Raw genomic sequence first — 16,038 nt, forward strand, 5'->3', positions numbered from 1 at the left:
CCATCTTAAAAAAAATCAATCCTCTTCAAGCTCAATTATCTCCCCTTGCTAAGCTTTTGGGATGTTTCAAAAAGTATCAGTAAGATTCATGGCAGCCCCAGCTGGTAAGTGTTCCACTGAAGACTCATGGAGGTCTGTAGGGTGGAATTCCTGGAGTAGTCTGGACAGTCATTTTTCACATTGGCAGGGGGCAGTGTAAAATCTATATCTCCTCACCTGAAAATAGCTGCAGAGGGCAAAAAACGGGAAAAATCCCGGCAGGACTGGGTTTTGCCTCAAGTTCCAACCAGTGGCAGCCAATTTTCCTGCTCTCCATTTTTGATGCAGCCTGAAATTCTGACTTCACAGTCTCTACCTCAATCAATTGCAAGTTCACAAATTGTTCACTGAATTGAAATAAGCACAAATCATTTTAAGCCAAATTTACATTATTTATTTATCCAACAGAATACAGCAATTGACAGTGAGAAACCAATTATGGGTTCTATATCAGCTGAGGCAAAAATGTCAATAATTTCAGTAAATTGTATAATTTATAGAAGTGTTAAACTGCGAGATCATAATGATTCCCATATAGGACAAATGTGCACAAAAATTATTTCAGTAATACATTATATCTGCAATACTCTTCTGCAGATCTTTGTCATTAAGTAATTCTGCTTTGGTTATGTAACTTAAATGTTCTGAAGTAATTTGATGCTTGTAGAAGGAACTGATAAGAGAAAAGCAAGACTGAGCAAGAAAAATAAAACAAAAGATAAATAAAGAAAGAGACCAACAACAAATAATCCTAATTTATTCCAGAATCCCAATTTTAAACATGAAACTGGGCCTGTGAAACTTAAGTCCCAAGAAATCTGATTATGTCACAAAAGTTCCATGATGTAATGGTAATATAAACCCACAAGTGACCAACATTTGCAAAACATCTATAGATACATGTAGCTTCTTAACATTATATCATGATATGTAAACACTATGAACAGATTGTGTGATTAAATGTGCTGTATACTTGGGTAGTCATGTCCTTACTATTTCTGTTTCTTTTTCTATAATTGGGTTCTAATGTGTGCCTAAAAAAGCCGTGCTTGTTTCTTCAATTCATTTCTTTTCCACAATGCCAGTCGATCGAACTCTCCGAGTGTCATTCCAAATACTCGGTAGAAATCTTCTGGAGATAAGTGACGCTGCAAAGAAACAAAGAGAGCCTATAAACATGAGCGTAATTGTAGTAAGGTCTGCATATTGTTTTATTGCTGCAATTAGCTGCTGCATGCACTGAGGATTGCACTTACAGCTTTCCTGAAACACTGAATGGTGCATTTACCTATTAAAGCATTCAAAGGGGTGTAGCTTTATCAATGCTGTCCTAACATAGTATGTGCCTTACTGGGATGTATTGCACACTCTGTTGTGTGTGTACTGTGATAACTTATATAATTAACGTACTTGAAAGTAGGGAGGTGCCTCAGACATTACATTTGATCCTAACCTATTCCATCTTTAATAAATCAGTTGTTCATTTTCGCTCTGAATTGCATAGCACCAGTATTGTGTAAGTTTTTGTTCTCCAATATCAGCCAATGAAATGTGAGAATGGAGAGGCCACTAATTCTATAGCTTATTCAACAGTAGCCAATGATATTTTGCATAATTTGGATCCCTAACTTCAGTCCTCATCAATTCAAGAGAATTGACCCTCTGTGATTTGGAGAAGCCAAGCCAAAATTAGGCACCTAGCCAAACTGCAAAACATTTGGACCTTTTTCTATTCAGCATAATGCAGACAGCAGATACCAAATTGTTCCAAAACTTAGAGATATTAAAAATGCTCCTGATATTATTCAGAAGCACTTAATAAATGTGGTCAATTGACCATAAAATATAGGTTAAAATCATTGAGAAAGGCAGATAAATGAATGCCAATACTATTCCCTTGCATTACTGTATCCCCAACACAACAAATGCTGCAAAAGATGTTGGCTGATTTAATTCAAAAGGCACCACTGACAGCAAGTTACGGCAGGAGCAGAATAAGGAAGAATAAGCGAGAGGAGTTCAGTCCGCACTAGTCATAAAAAAGGACAAAATAGTCTATGTGGTTATTTAATGATTCAAAGCATTAAAAATATTCATTTATTACTTTATTTGGGTTTGGCTCTATTTTGTGCTTTCAGTAGTTTAAATAACTTTATGTAGAATGAATACATATTAGATAGGCAAATCTCTTCCCACCTCTCCTGAAGGGTAACAATACCACAGACTCTGGCAGCTTTCCTTTTTGTTATACACACAATGCCATGTGGTTGGTATAAAACAATTATAAATCCAGCACATCACTTTCATACAAATAGATTTTTGATTATTGTTGCTTGGTTCTAGACTTTGATATTATGCAAGTACTTTGAAACAACAGGATTATTGAGGTATTGCAGGGACACAGTTGTTTCACATTACACACCTCTAATCTTGTTCTGTCAACATCTTTTGGTAACTTATTCCGACCTCTGGTGGTTACCATTAGAACGTGAAATGGATAAATCTAGAAAAGAAACAAAATTCAACCAATTTTAGTGAACAAACCACTTCAAATGTATTTGGTGTAGAATGTAAATAATAATAAGAAAATTGGATGACAGATAATGGTGAAGGCTTTGTTAATCAACACAATTATTAAAACAAGTTTCCTTGTATACTTCATGTACACTTTAATGTGACATTGTTTTCAGAAGGGAGCTTGTAGATTTGACACAACAAAACGGTGGTGGATTAATTCAAAATGACTGTGGTTTTTTACCAGGCTGCTTTGAAGGATTTTCACGATGCATTTTAAAAAAATATTTCTTGAATGCTTCCAATGACTCAACAACTTGTATTATACAGTGCCCTTAATGTAGCAAAACATCCATTAGGTGCTTCACAGGAGTTTAAAATTGTCATTGAGCCAAAGGAGGAAGCATTAAGACAGGTGATCAAATACTTCATCAAAGAGATAGGTTTTATTAAAGAGGTGCAGAGAGAGAGAGGTGCAGAGACAAAGAGGTTTGGGAGGAATTTCCGAGCTTAGGGCGTTGATAGCTGAAGTCATGCCTGCTTATGATAGGGTAAAGGAAATGGGAGATGCTCAAGGGGCTAGAACTGAAGGAATGCAGAGTTCTCACCTGGATATAGGGCTGGAGGGGATTACAGAATAGGGAGATCAATCAGATCATCACTTTTGCGATGAGTAAAATTAAGGTCCTAAAAATAATTTAAGTGCCTAATGAATTGAATGCAGAAAAAAAACTACACAACATAACGTGCTCAGTAAAATGACTGTCAAAACAATAGTTTGTAATTATTTCTAGTAATTGTTTTCCATGAAAGAGTCCTTAAGTTCTAAGCAGCTTTTTCCATGCAGGATGCAGGCATATGGTTATTCAGAAATGTGGTGGCCAAGAGTGATCTGTCACCTTGATAACTCAATTAAAATGTCAGAAAGCCCTGGCACACAAGCCTCCGATTGTTTCTGGTTGTGAGCGCTGGCATTGTCAATGCTTAACTTACACCTAACAGACTGCTCCTGTTCTTGGTTATCCTGTCAGTTTAAATACTAATCTTTTTATGTCAACTTGCTTATTAATTTCTAGAAGGAAGAAATACTATACAAATTTGGCAATAGCTGTGACTGCTTTGTTAGCTGAGCCATAACTAATAGCATTTCAAACAGCTATCTTAAAATGTTATAACAAAATTAAGTTTAATTGTATAACATTTACATATGGCTTAAAAACAAAGGTAGTAGCATCATCCATGAAAACAGCACAGAATTAATTCTGATTAGATCATTTCAAAGGGTATATGGGAATGTTATATTTGCTCAGATGTCCTGTTGAAATGGTTCTGAAACAGATATCTAAAGCCAATATCAACTGGTCTTCCTAGTTTATTTGACCTTGTGCCCTGAACTCTGAGGAAAATCCAATGGAAGCAAGAATCTTATGGTTCCCAATGCATCAAGTAAAGGAATCCTGCTCTATGATTTTACTTTTAAATAAAGCCCCAATTTTGCTACAGCTGTCAAAACAATGAAGATTTACATTTGCAAATACAGTCAATGGTGGGAAAACCTTCAGCTTTGAACACAAAAGTGCAAAAGTGAGAGATGTGTTATTTTAGTGTTACTAACAGATGATGTGGCACAATGATGTTTAAGCAGGATGTATGTTGTATCAGAGAATGCCTTGTGTCACGGTCTGTTCGTGAGAGGTTTGTTAGTGTATTGTAACAGTAGAAATCGAACATTTCTCCTTTATTTGCAGATTGTTTATAAAATTGTAAACATGGTAACTGTTTTTTGGGTGAATAAATCTATTGATGTTATATAAAGTCTTGTGTCTGTGTGAAGTACGTAGTGTGGAATTGTTGAGTCGCTTGCAAACAGAAGAACTACTGATGCACAGAGCACTGTCAGCAGCAACAAGTAGAGACAAAAAATAAGTCTGTTATCAACACATGCACCGTTAACCCATGCCTGTTGATTGCAATGTAGGCAGCATGCCAACTTTATGCTGTCTGCTTAGTTAAATAATCCCTGCATCCAACCAGCACTCACCATGCTGTTCATTAGCTAGACCCATCAGCAGGAGGCCAATAAGCAGCACTTAAAAATTGCCTTCCCTGCTTAAAGCTAGTCTGCATCTTTTAAAGGGGAGGAACATTGTGGCTGGAGTGGGTGCTGGGAATCATGAGTAGATAGTAAAGAGAGGAATAGTACAAGAGTGGAGCGAGCAGCCTCCAAGGTTTTTGGACATTGCACTAGAGGTTTTCGTGGAGGAGATGGAAAGGAGGAGAGATGTACTGTATTAGAAGGGGTTCTGGAAGCCCTCAAAATGCTTACTGAGAAGGGAGTGGGAATAGATGGCTGTGAAGGTCGATGCCAGGAGTCTAGCCCTGAGAGCCTGGATCCAGTACCAGAAGTTTAATGACTTTACATGATTGTTCAAGGTCAGGGGCTATATCTTCAAATGCCAAGTGCTGGCATTACTAGCTTCTGCCAACTGCAGAGATCACCACAAGCTCACCACTCACCAACCAACAATGTCTATCGATTTGGACTCATATCTGACATTCATACACATCACCTCACCCTCATACACTTTTCACTGCTGCAAGTCTCACACCCACATCTCACAGCTTACACACACTGCCAGCTATCCAATCATGATTTAATGGAAACCACACAGCTTTCCCATGCCTCAGACGGCCGCCCAGCAAACCCTGTCTGATAGCCTGATCGAGAGAACCGGGATCAGAAAGTGGGGGGGTGACTGAAAACCACCCCCTTGTCCTTGTTTCGGTCCAGAACCCTCCCTGCATAACCACCCCCCCCCCACCCCCCACACCGTGACACCCACCCTGTGGAATCGCTGGGCGCAATGGCAGCTTTTCACGCCGTATCGTCCCAAACCCACAGCATTAATTATGTATTCCTGGGAAAGTCGCCATTTCCGTGGCAGGCGGGCTCTCAATCGCCCGCCATGCCATCACCTCGTCACTTCAGCATGCCAGGCAATATATTTAAAGTCCAGCCACGTGCACTCATCTCAGTGTTTCCACTCCATGACTGTTGCAAGGAAGACATAGCCTTAAAAGGCAAAAAGACTACAACCCCAGGTTCAATGATGCATCTCTCGAGCCCATCTTGGATACAGCGGAGGCCCACCGTAAAGTCCTCTACTCCCGCTCTGGCCACAGGATGGGCAGCAACCTCACTAATCTGGCTTGAGAGGCAGTGGCAGCGGTGGTCAGCACCAATGACCTTCAAAAGAGGACAGCTACCCAGTGCTTCAACAGGATGAATGATCCCCTCCGTTCCACAAGGGTAAGTCACTCTTCTCATCACTCTCAACTCACACGATCACAAACCCACCTCGCATCCACACGACCCTCACTCACTGCCAGTTCAAGGGACATCACCATTCACTCTCTCACACACACCTTCATTGTCCTCATCCCATCCATGGGACCATTCACCACCCACACAGGCCAGGCATACTTGTCATCTGTTCTGGCAGGCGACATGCTAACATTATCTCCATCTCTATTCATGCAGGACAAGCTGGCACACAAGAGGGAGCAGTCGCAGACCAATGGTGGAACGCCTGAAATCAAGGTCCTCATGGACTTTGAAACAGAGCCATCCAGCTGGTCGGCGAGGATCTGGACCATTTTTGAGCTGATGGTGAGGTCGGCGGTGCTCTAGCAAGTGAGGATCCAGCAGTGCAACATCTATCAGACAACCATGCTGTGAGTGATGTGTCCTCTTTCACAGGCCACTGACATGAACTAATTTTTAAAAATTCATTCATGGGATGTGGACTTTGCTGGCTGGGCCAGCATTTATTGCCCATCCCTAGTTGCCCATGAGAAGATGGTGCTGAGCTGCCTTCTTGAAGCACTGCAGTCCATGTGGTGTAAGTACACCCACAGTGCTGTTAGGAAGGGAGTGCCAGGATTTTGACCCAGCAACAGTGAAGGAATGGCGATATATTTCCAAGTCAGGATGGTGAGTGACTTGGAGGGAACTTCCGGGTGGTGGCATTCCCATCGATTATCTGCCCTTGTTCTTCTAGATGGTAGTGGTCGTAGATTTGGAAGGTGTTGTCAAAGGAGCCTTGGTGAATTCCCCTTGCTTCCCCAGGCACATCTGGGAAACAGAGTCCATGCATGACCTAGGGCCTCCAATGAAGTCTCAAAGAAACCTCTGAAGAGGAATCTGGAGGCACCCTCCTTGAAAACACATCATAGTGCTCACCCATACACCACAGTAGCACAGAGACACATACCTCGGTGTGACCTAGCTTTACAGTAGCCTCGGAATCACAATCTGGTGAGCACATCGCACAGTCTGATCCACATAAGGCGGTGGCAGGGTCTTTCCAGGTCCCTGGTACACGGAGGACTGCTGGCGGCCAGAAGTTTGCTGAGTCCGAGTCAGATGATGAACCTCTGGACTCGATCATGTCACAATTGCTGCAGCTGTAAAGGCAAGCTCGGGAACATCAGGAAGGGATTCCGCTGCACTCCTCAGATTACAAGGCACTATGGAGGAGTCTGTCCACCTTCAGGCTGAGGTGATAGCGCCGGCATTGCAATGCACCGAGGTCAACACTGGCAGGATGGTGGCTGCCATGGAGACCTTGGTCCATGATGTTGCTCCTGCACATCTGTGCGGGCTGAACTCCAGCAGTGATATCATAGTTGGCCTCCAACAGTGTGTATGTGAGAGGGGTGTGGGACAGCTCAATCTCACTCCAGCTATCCCTTCTCCTCAATGAGTCAGCTGGAGGCCCTTGGGCAACCATAGTGAGGGGGATCAGCAGGTGTATCCCTGGGGGCCATCCATCCAGGTGACTCCAGGATTGTCTGATCCAGCTGAGTCCCCTCTTCCTATGATCGCAGCAGCTCCAGCTCTACAGGCCAAGGAGGGTGCCACTGCCACACAGCAGGATCCCGAAAGCAGGCTGGAGCCCTCCAGAGGACACCTACCAAGGTTATCACACACAGGCAGTAGCAGTCAGCAGGCTGCCTCTACCTCTGCTGTGGATGGCCAGGGAGCACCAAGACATAGCTGCATAGTTAGGAAAGTTAAGAAGATGTAGTTACACATTATCACAGAGGGGATGTGCGCTGCCATAAGGCAGGCTGGAGTCCACCATTCATAGATGCAATGTGAGGATTGATGCTGCCTCCTCACTGCATGTTGTCATCATCCTCCACAAATCTAGCAGCTATAAGGGCCTCCTGAGTGCACCTGCCACTTCTGGCCAGTGTGAAGGCCTCATCCCCATCATCGTTGCCTTCGAGGACCTCCTCATCCCCATCCCCATCAGCGTCCTCCTCATTGGAGGAGACCTTCAGCTTCTGAATCTGCTCCTCAGCCAGCTCCTCTCCCCGTTACAGCGCCAGGTTGTAAAGGGCGCAGTGAACGATGATGATGCATGACACCCTCTGTGGACTATATTGCAGGGCTCCACCAGACCAGTCCAGGCACTGGAACCTCATTTTCAGCATCCTGATGGTCTGCTCCACCAAGTTGTGAGCTGCAGCATGAGCCTCACTAAGTGTCCTTCTGCTGCAGACTGAGGCCGCCGCACGGGTGTCATCAGCCAAGGCTCTGCGAATAGCCCTTGTCCCCGAGGAGCCACCCCTGCAGCTTCTGTGGATCCTGGAAGACGTCAGGGATCTGAGACCGATTGAGAATGTAGGAGTCATGGACACTCACTGGAAACCGTGCGCAGACCTGCAGGATGCGTTTGTGTTGGTCGCATACCAGCTGCACATTCAACAAATGGAAGCTTTTGCAATTGACATAGCTGACTGTGTGTTGTGACGGAGATCTTAGTGCCACGTGAGTGCAGCTGATGGCCCCCTGCACCTGTGGAAACCCAAGACCTGGGCAAATCCAATTGCTCTTGCATCCTGGCTTTCCTGGTTCTGGGTGAAATACACAATGTTGTGTGCCCTCGCAAAGATGGCATCTGTGACCTCGTGGATGCATTTGTGGGTAGAGGCTTGTGATATCCTACAGAGGTCATCTGTGCAGCCCTGAAAGGAGACACTGGAAATTCAGCACCGTGGTCACTTTCACGACCACTGGTAGTGGAGGCCCTCCATGTCCCCATGGCGCCAAATCCTGCAGTGGCAGGCAGATGTAACTGACCAGATCCCTAGACATGCGTAGTCTTTGGTGACACTGGTTCTCGGTCATCTGCAGGAATGAAAGGCGGCGTCTATAGACCCTGGGTCTAGCTAGGCGCCCACCAGCGACGGCTCGCTGTGGCTCCTTGGTGCTGTGTGCAGGAGCTGCAGCCGCCCCTTCTTCCAGGAGCTGCTCCTCCCTCTGCACAGCCAGATGTCTCAGTCGCTCTCTTTTCAGTCATTTTCATTCTCTGTGCGCTATGAAGCATACAGCTTGTTCACAAGGCTCCACGATCCTGAGGTGGTACTTCTGCAGGATGTAAGAGAGAGATGTGTGAGTTAGCATGGACATACTAAGAACTGTCTTGGTCAAGTCTGAAGGCCTTAGTGCATCCTGGAGAGTGCTGCCCACCAGCTGGATGGCCAGAGTTTAGTGCGCTGCATGGCTGCCTGAAACCCCACCCACCTCTGCCCCACTCCATTTGACCGCTTGGCGACAGATTTGTCCACTGGACTGCATGCTGTGTACTCAGCCCAGGCGTAGGAATTCTCCTAACCCTTGCTCAAGGCTGCGCTGTTAGCTTGAACAATGGGGGAAACTGGTCCAAACCGGGGTGCTGACATTGCAAAGGGCTGTGAGCACCTCCAGCAGTGACTGCTCCACAGCCAACTTCAGCTACGAGTTTGTGCAACTTGCCCAGTTGTCCAACTGTTCTACAGTCTGCTAAAATGGTCATTACTTTGCAGTTTCCCTGAGGGGTGAAAGTTCTGGAGAACTTTGATGCCTCTGCACTGCTCGAGTGGGCAGAGAAGCTAGAGGCCCAACTCCAATCATATCAATGTGGCTGTGCCTGAACTGTCACAGCTGCAGAGGAATAGTCACTTTATACAAGGCTTCCCTAATGTGTGGCCGCTTCCCTCACTCACCCCCTACCACCGCCTCACATGTGCTTGTGTGCTACCTTCAACTGCAGGGCAACCCTTGCCGTGCAAACCCCCCCCACCACACCCACCACCACCCCCCCCCCCCCCCCCCCCCCCCCCCCCCCACCACCCCCCACAACACCCACCAAGTTGCCTTAACCACATGGCAGCCTTTGGACACCCCCTTAATGCAGGGTAGCCCTTATTTCCCCCCCATAACGAGCCTCAACCGCAAGGCAGCCCTTGCCCCTCCCCCAAGTTGCCTCAACCGCCGGGCAGCCCTTGCCCCCCACCTGCCCTAAAAACGCCTCAAGCTTGAAGTCCAACAGGCGACCCAGGCGAGCGCTCCGCAATGTTACTGTGCGCTCACCTCTCGGTTCCCCTCAAAGTGCAGCCTGCAAAATGCACGCCTTTTATTTGCTGTTGTGAAACATGTCGGTGGGTGTGTGGACAATCCAGCAAGGAAGGGATGGGGGCAATTCCAGCGGACAGGCCTAATAATGATATGCTGATGTATTACAATGAGGTTCCCGACATCTGATGGCGAGAAATGCGGTCCACCATTGGCGGGCGGAGGGGGCAATCACAAACTGGTTTCATGACGTTGTGGAACCAATTTTTGGCCTTCTCGCCATATTGTCCACTCACCACCGAACACACCCGACGCCAGCGAGCACGGAAAATCCTGACCATCATTGCTTTTCCTGTTTGCACAGCTCCCAAATCCCCTCTAGAGGGCACAGTGCTGTTTTTGCTCTCTATTGACCACAAATGGCGCTCTAACTCAGGCAATCTTCCACAAGAGAACGGAAAAAAGAAAGGCTTCATAGATAGTCTGAAGCTCTCCTTGAAGTGCGGCAGCATTGACCTTAATGACTGGGATGTGTTTGCTCAGAATGGCAAAAAATTGTCCATTAATCTGCATTACGTTTTGAGCCCCAACACAGATTGTAATGAGGCAGAGTGACAGCAGAGATGAAAAAAAAGGAAGAACATCCTGCATTCTTGATCCCATTACTTCCCCGAGTACCCAAAGATCTGTGGGTCGAAAATCAGCCTGCTCGGTCACATGAAGACCCATGGCAAAAACACACAACCCTGAGTAGATGACATCACTGAATTGAGGGGCAGCCCCCACTGACAGCCACAATCACAGTCTGGGCAAGTGTAAGTACAATCAATTGTGATTGGCATTCCTTTGCCTCTGACTGCAAAACATGGACTGGTTTCAGAAGCATGGCTAATGAATCAGAGTTGGAATATTATGTTGAAGTTCTTGTAAATACATCTTATCAACAATTACAGTCCATGCTATTGCTGCTGCAATTAACTGATCCTCTTGCAGTTTATTCACCAATGATGTTATTTTTCAAACTGCTGGCAGGATCATGCCTCATGCACTACCAAGTTTTGCTCAAGGGTGCACCAAGCTGAGCTAACTCAACTGCACTGTTTGGGGAAATCCCAGTATATGTTAACATGAAAGGAATGCAATGAATTTACAAATATGGTTTTACACAAGATGTTTGATAGGTGCTAAATAGGACACTGTTGCGGCACTTGCTGTTTAAGTGGGTGGAGCTGTGCAGGCAGAGGTGACTAAGAGAGGCGAAGCAAAGATTGTGGTAAATAGATATTTTCAGGTCAGCAGGAATTAGGTAGTGGTATTCCTTAGGGATTCATGAGGAAAAATGTAAAAAACTGAAAGGGGATGTAGAAAAGATTGGAGAGCGGGAAGATAGGAGGCCTGTGCAACTCAAGGTAGAGAAAACAAACAGTGAAAGGAAGAACACCCTTGATGGTAAGATTTTTATCAGATTGGTGGAACAGAAAGTTGTCTGGTGAATCTTTCTGCTGGGAATTCGGGAAGAAAAGGCCACAACAAAAGCAAATGGGATTCTGGGTTTTAAATACAAGGATGTTACATATAAAAGCAAGAGAGGGAAGTTGAATCAAGACATTAATTAGGCCACTGCTGGAGTACTGCACATAGTACTGTGCAACTTATTATAGAAAGAATATCAGAGCCATGGGAAAGGGAACAGCAAAGGTTCACCGGAATGATGTCAGGAAGGAGATGATGTAGTTACGAGGAAAAGCTAGAAAAACTGGCGCTTTGGGCAGGATATTGAGGTTGGTGAGCTGGGCCCGCTTGCTGACGCGTAAAATGACGGAACTCCCGACATCACCCTGCGTCATTTTAATTTTCAGGTTGGCAGGGGCACAGCCGAATCAGCTGTGCACCTACCAACCTGTCAACAGCCAATTGAGGCGATATAAAAATTAATTGAACTAGTTAAAGCACCTGCCCATCCAACCTTAAGGTTGGCGGGCAGGCCGGGAGCCCTTGCGGGCTTCAGAGAAAGCATGAAACCTCATCCACGGGTGGGGTGAGGTTTTACGTAGGTTTTTAAAAATTTAATAAAAGTTTAAGTAAAAGTGATGGACATGTCCCAACTCGTGTGACAGTGTCACATGATGGGACATGTCAGGGAAGCTTTATTTTTTTACATTTAACATTAATTAAATTTGGCGCCGATCTCCCTGAGGCAGCACTTAGCCTCAGGGAGATGAGTGTGCTCTTTCATGCGTATGCGTGAAAGAGCGCACTCTCGGCTTAGGGAATCTCCCTAGAATAGCACTTCCTGGCGGACATCACACTGGGCAGACCTTAATTGGCCCACCCACGTAAAAAGGCGGTGCGCCCCCGATTGGGGGCGCCGATCAGAGGCGCGCCCGCTCCTGAACTACCCCCCAACGAGGGGAAAAAATTCTGCCCTTTATTTACTGAAAGCAAGATAGAAAGCTAAGGGGGAACCTAATGAAGCTTTTCAAAATTATGAACCAGTACTTAGAGGATAAATAGTAAAATATTTCACTGGTTGGCAAACTGATAACAATTATCACAGGAAGAACAAAGAGGTAAATTAAATGATTTTTTTCATGTATAGGGTTATAAGTACATCAGGAGCTTTAGCATAATTCAATGATTTTGGATCTTGAGCAATTACAGAAAATCAAGGCTTTCACCACAACTTGTACATTCTACATTATTTGAGATGGTTGACTTAGTACTTACTTTGAGTAATTTCAATATGAATTTAAACCGCTGATTAATTTTCTTTCATAATAAAATAAAGGATTAACACGTTTGTGTTGAAAGAAGTGGGCAAGGAATTGCCTCAGGAGGTAGATACCAAAACAGAGAAAAAGAAGATGATCAGTTCTGATTGTGTGATTGCAATAGAAGTCCTCCAAATTACTGCCTTCTGCATTCTGGGTAGCAACTAAATAATATTAGTAAGAAGGTCACAGACACTGCATGGTAAGGGAGTTACTACATACACACACAGGAGTAAGTAAATGATGTATGACAAAGATCTTTAAATCACTCTTACTTAGAAAATCCTTACATTCTGGGATAGTGAAGTTATCTGAGATTATTATGTAGGAAGGATATTATATTTCTGTTGTTAAGATGGAGGTCATCAGTTAGCAATCAAGCACTACATATAATCATTGTAAAGGAATCAATGGCCATGATAGAAGGCATTTCCTTTCTCTCACTCATCACTGAAGCACAACAGGGATCTACCAAGGGCCACAGGCTCCAAACTGCAGTCCTTACCTTGTATTCTGTAAAAGAAAGAGAAGATACTAAACTTGAAACATAACAATAAACAAAGGCATAGCAACAGAGTTATATGTAACTAGCGCCTCTTCTACTCTATAAAGCTAAAATTCATCACTCTCCTGTCAATGATTTCAGGCATCGAGGGACAAGTGTTCACACAAGGATACTGATGCAGTGACATTATTACATTTTAGAAAATCCCCAATATTTTAAGTGCTGTGTAGTCTTTGACCCTTTGCATCTCCATTTCCAACAGCACTGCATACTGATGCTATAACTTTCTTATCCTCATAAAATTTGGGCATAAAATATTAAAACGTATGCATAATAATCCAGACTGTGCAGTGATTCTGAACTGCCTTTAGCTATTTTGATTCTAGATTATAAGATGGGGACGGAAAGGACATACCTTCCCTTTTAATTGCCAGTATGGTGTGTGCCCATCAATAGACTTAACATTATTTTAACAATACAAACGGATCAACAATTGCCTTTTTAGTCTTTACTTAAGCATTTCATATTTTTCTTTATCCAACCAATCATATGAGCTTACCTCTCATTCCCCAATTAACAGAACTGTCGTTGTCATATTGGAAAATGTCAGCACTCTGAGGCTAAAGGCAGCGATGAGTGGTGTTGGGTGAAAATAAACAACCTGTTAGTTATTTGCAGTTTAAGATAACATTCTTTGAACTGCTTTTTCATCACTCTGAGCACTAAGGTATCATACTGGTCAGGATTTTTAGGATGGTGGGGATTCCCTTCCTGCCATCTGAAGAGCCGGCATGTTTGTCTCCCACGAGTGTTAATTGGCTGCAGTTGGGTCTTCTGCCCCTCACTTGGGAGGAAGTCTGGCCTTAGAGAGCTGCCGACCAATCTGATTGGCCGGCAGTGCCAGAAGCTGCAGTGTACAGGACTGGGGACTGCATGCAGTGCGCGGAGCCCAAGTCCTGGGATTCCAGGAAGAGGTAGGGCGGAATTTTCCGGCCCCACCATGGCGGAGATGGGGCCAGAAAATGCAGCAAGCCGTTCAAATATCCATTGACTTCAGCGGGACTGGAAGATTCCGCCAGGGGCAGGGACATGAAAATTCTGGCAGTAAGCTTTGGGGGTCCAGGGATGGGGAGGGTAGGGGCAGCTGGGGTGGGAGAGGAGATCCTGTGATTACTGGTCCTTAAGGGGGTGGGGGAAACATGTGTTGCTGATGGGGGAGCCCCCTCCCCCCAGCTTTATGCCTGAGGCCTGAATCCAATTATTTTCGGGCTTCCCCCATACCTGGGAAGTCCTCCCGCCAGCCAAAAAATTGAGGCTGGGTGGAAAACGGTCCTAAAGTGCTCAATAATCGGCCACTTAAGGGCCTTAACCTGGGCAAGGGCAGGCCTTGCCCATCCCAGCATAAAACTGCAGAGAGGTCAGGGTAGGTGGGAACCCAATGGTAAGCCCACCTGAGGAATTTTACGTCCACTCCCCACCTACAAACTCACGGGGGGGTGGGGTGGAGGTAGGGACGAGGGCAGGAAGGGGTGGGAATTCAGCTCATTATCTTCCAGAGTGATTTGATCAATGTGATAAAGAATTTGTATTCGAGCTCCACCTGGTTTGTTACACACTTATACAGAATGTACAAATGTACAATTATAAATTTTAATTATAACGCCTTACAATTCCTTTGATTTATTCAATGTTATTAAAACTGCATGACGTCGACACTGACATCTCTCAAGTCATGGATGCCTGCTGAGAGACAGGTGAGCTTGAAATTTGAATACCAGCTGGATACTTGGAGCAGGGGAAATGACAATACATTTAAAATATCTTCAAAAGGGCAGGGATGGGGGAAACTGATACATATAAAATCAGATAGAAGCAGACATTTACACTGAACAAACACTTTTGCTTTTCTTCTTCAGGGGATAAGCTAACTGTGAGAGGAATTAAATTCAATCTTACCCTGTGCAATCCATTTCTCATATAGGCCGGAAGAGAAGCAGATTTGGAAATCAGTGGATCTGTGATAAAGTAATGGTTCTATTAGTTGACCGGGTGCATTACTGACGCTAAAAGTAAAACCAAACTATCTTAGAAAGCCATATAGGCAACAACAGTAAAAGAAAAATGCCTGAAACTGATAGCTGGAGATTACATTTTATCCTTTTTTCCCAAAATTTGAATCCTAATCCAAAATCAGTGGAAGTTGCACAAGTGAATTTATCCAATATAGATCCTCTTAAAACCACTAGATGGTGCTTAAAGTTAACATGTTGCGGAATCCTGCTGCATTCAATCGGCCAGAATAGAAAAATATAAGGAAGTTGACAGATTGATGTTGGATAAAGTTGAAATGTCCTTGCTCTCCATCACCAAGTGAGACCATCACAAGGGAGGAGGTCCTTACAGAAACTCAAATGTTGAAGTTTAGTATTATGTTTTTTTTAAAAAAGCAAAAAATATTGTGTACATAAGCCCGATTTGCTACTTGTAGAAAAATCCCAAATATGTTCTTTATATAGACGTTTATAGTAGTTATAAGTAGTGCACAGTGGAAGTCTCATACCGCTCCCTCCCCTGTGTTGAACATATTTGAGCGAAATCTGGGCAGGGCACAACTATGAAGAACAGCAGACATAAGGGAGACACTGTCACATGTGTTAGACCAGCTGGGGAAAGGATCTGGATATCAAATAAAGGAAGGATCCAGATCCACAAACACATTCACGCAGTAGAAGGGCAACAAGTGCTAAGTGAATTCAAGGGGCTTTTTTCCCACAATGTTCAGCATCATAGCTTGAAGATCCAGT

The 16,038-nt window shown here is 44.4% G+C and overlaps 1 protein-coding gene across 6 annotated transcripts in view; it reads right to left on the reverse strand.

Annotated features, from left to right (window-relative positions):
- Positions 1 to 410: 410 nt before the first annotated feature.
- ablim3 (actin binding LIM protein family, member 3) overlaps positions 411 to 16,038 on the reverse strand; it is a 328,604-nt gene continuing 312,976 nt past the window's right edge. For 5 of the 6 annotated variants that reach the window (XM_041193207.1, XM_041193210.1, XM_041193208.1 and 2 more), the window contains 5 exons: positions 15,191 to 15,249; positions 13,794 to 13,854; positions 13,235 to 13,242; positions 2,462 to 2,542; positions 411 to 1,187 (listed from right to left, as the gene is read on the reverse strand). In XM_041193207.1, coding sequence (XP_041049141.1) covers positions 1,074 to 1,187; positions 2,462 to 2,542; positions 13,235 to 13,242; positions 13,794 to 13,854; positions 15,191 to 15,249 — 323 coding nt within the window. In that variant the 3' untranslated portion in view covers positions 411 to 1,073. Of the gene's footprint in view, positions 1,188 to 2,461; positions 2,543 to 13,173; positions 13,243 to 13,793; positions 13,855 to 15,190; positions 15,250 to 16,038 lie in introns of all 6 variants that reach the window. The other variant, XM_041193209.1, reaches the window with a different exon arrangement.

This window comes from Carcharodon carcharias, chromosome 8 (genome assembly GCF_017639515.1).
Source record: "Carcharodon carcharias isolate sCarCar2 chromosome 8, sCarCar2.pri, whole genome shotgun sequence".
NCBI lineage: Eukaryota > Metazoa > Chordata > Chondrichthyes > Lamniformes > Lamnidae > Carcharodon > Carcharodon carcharias.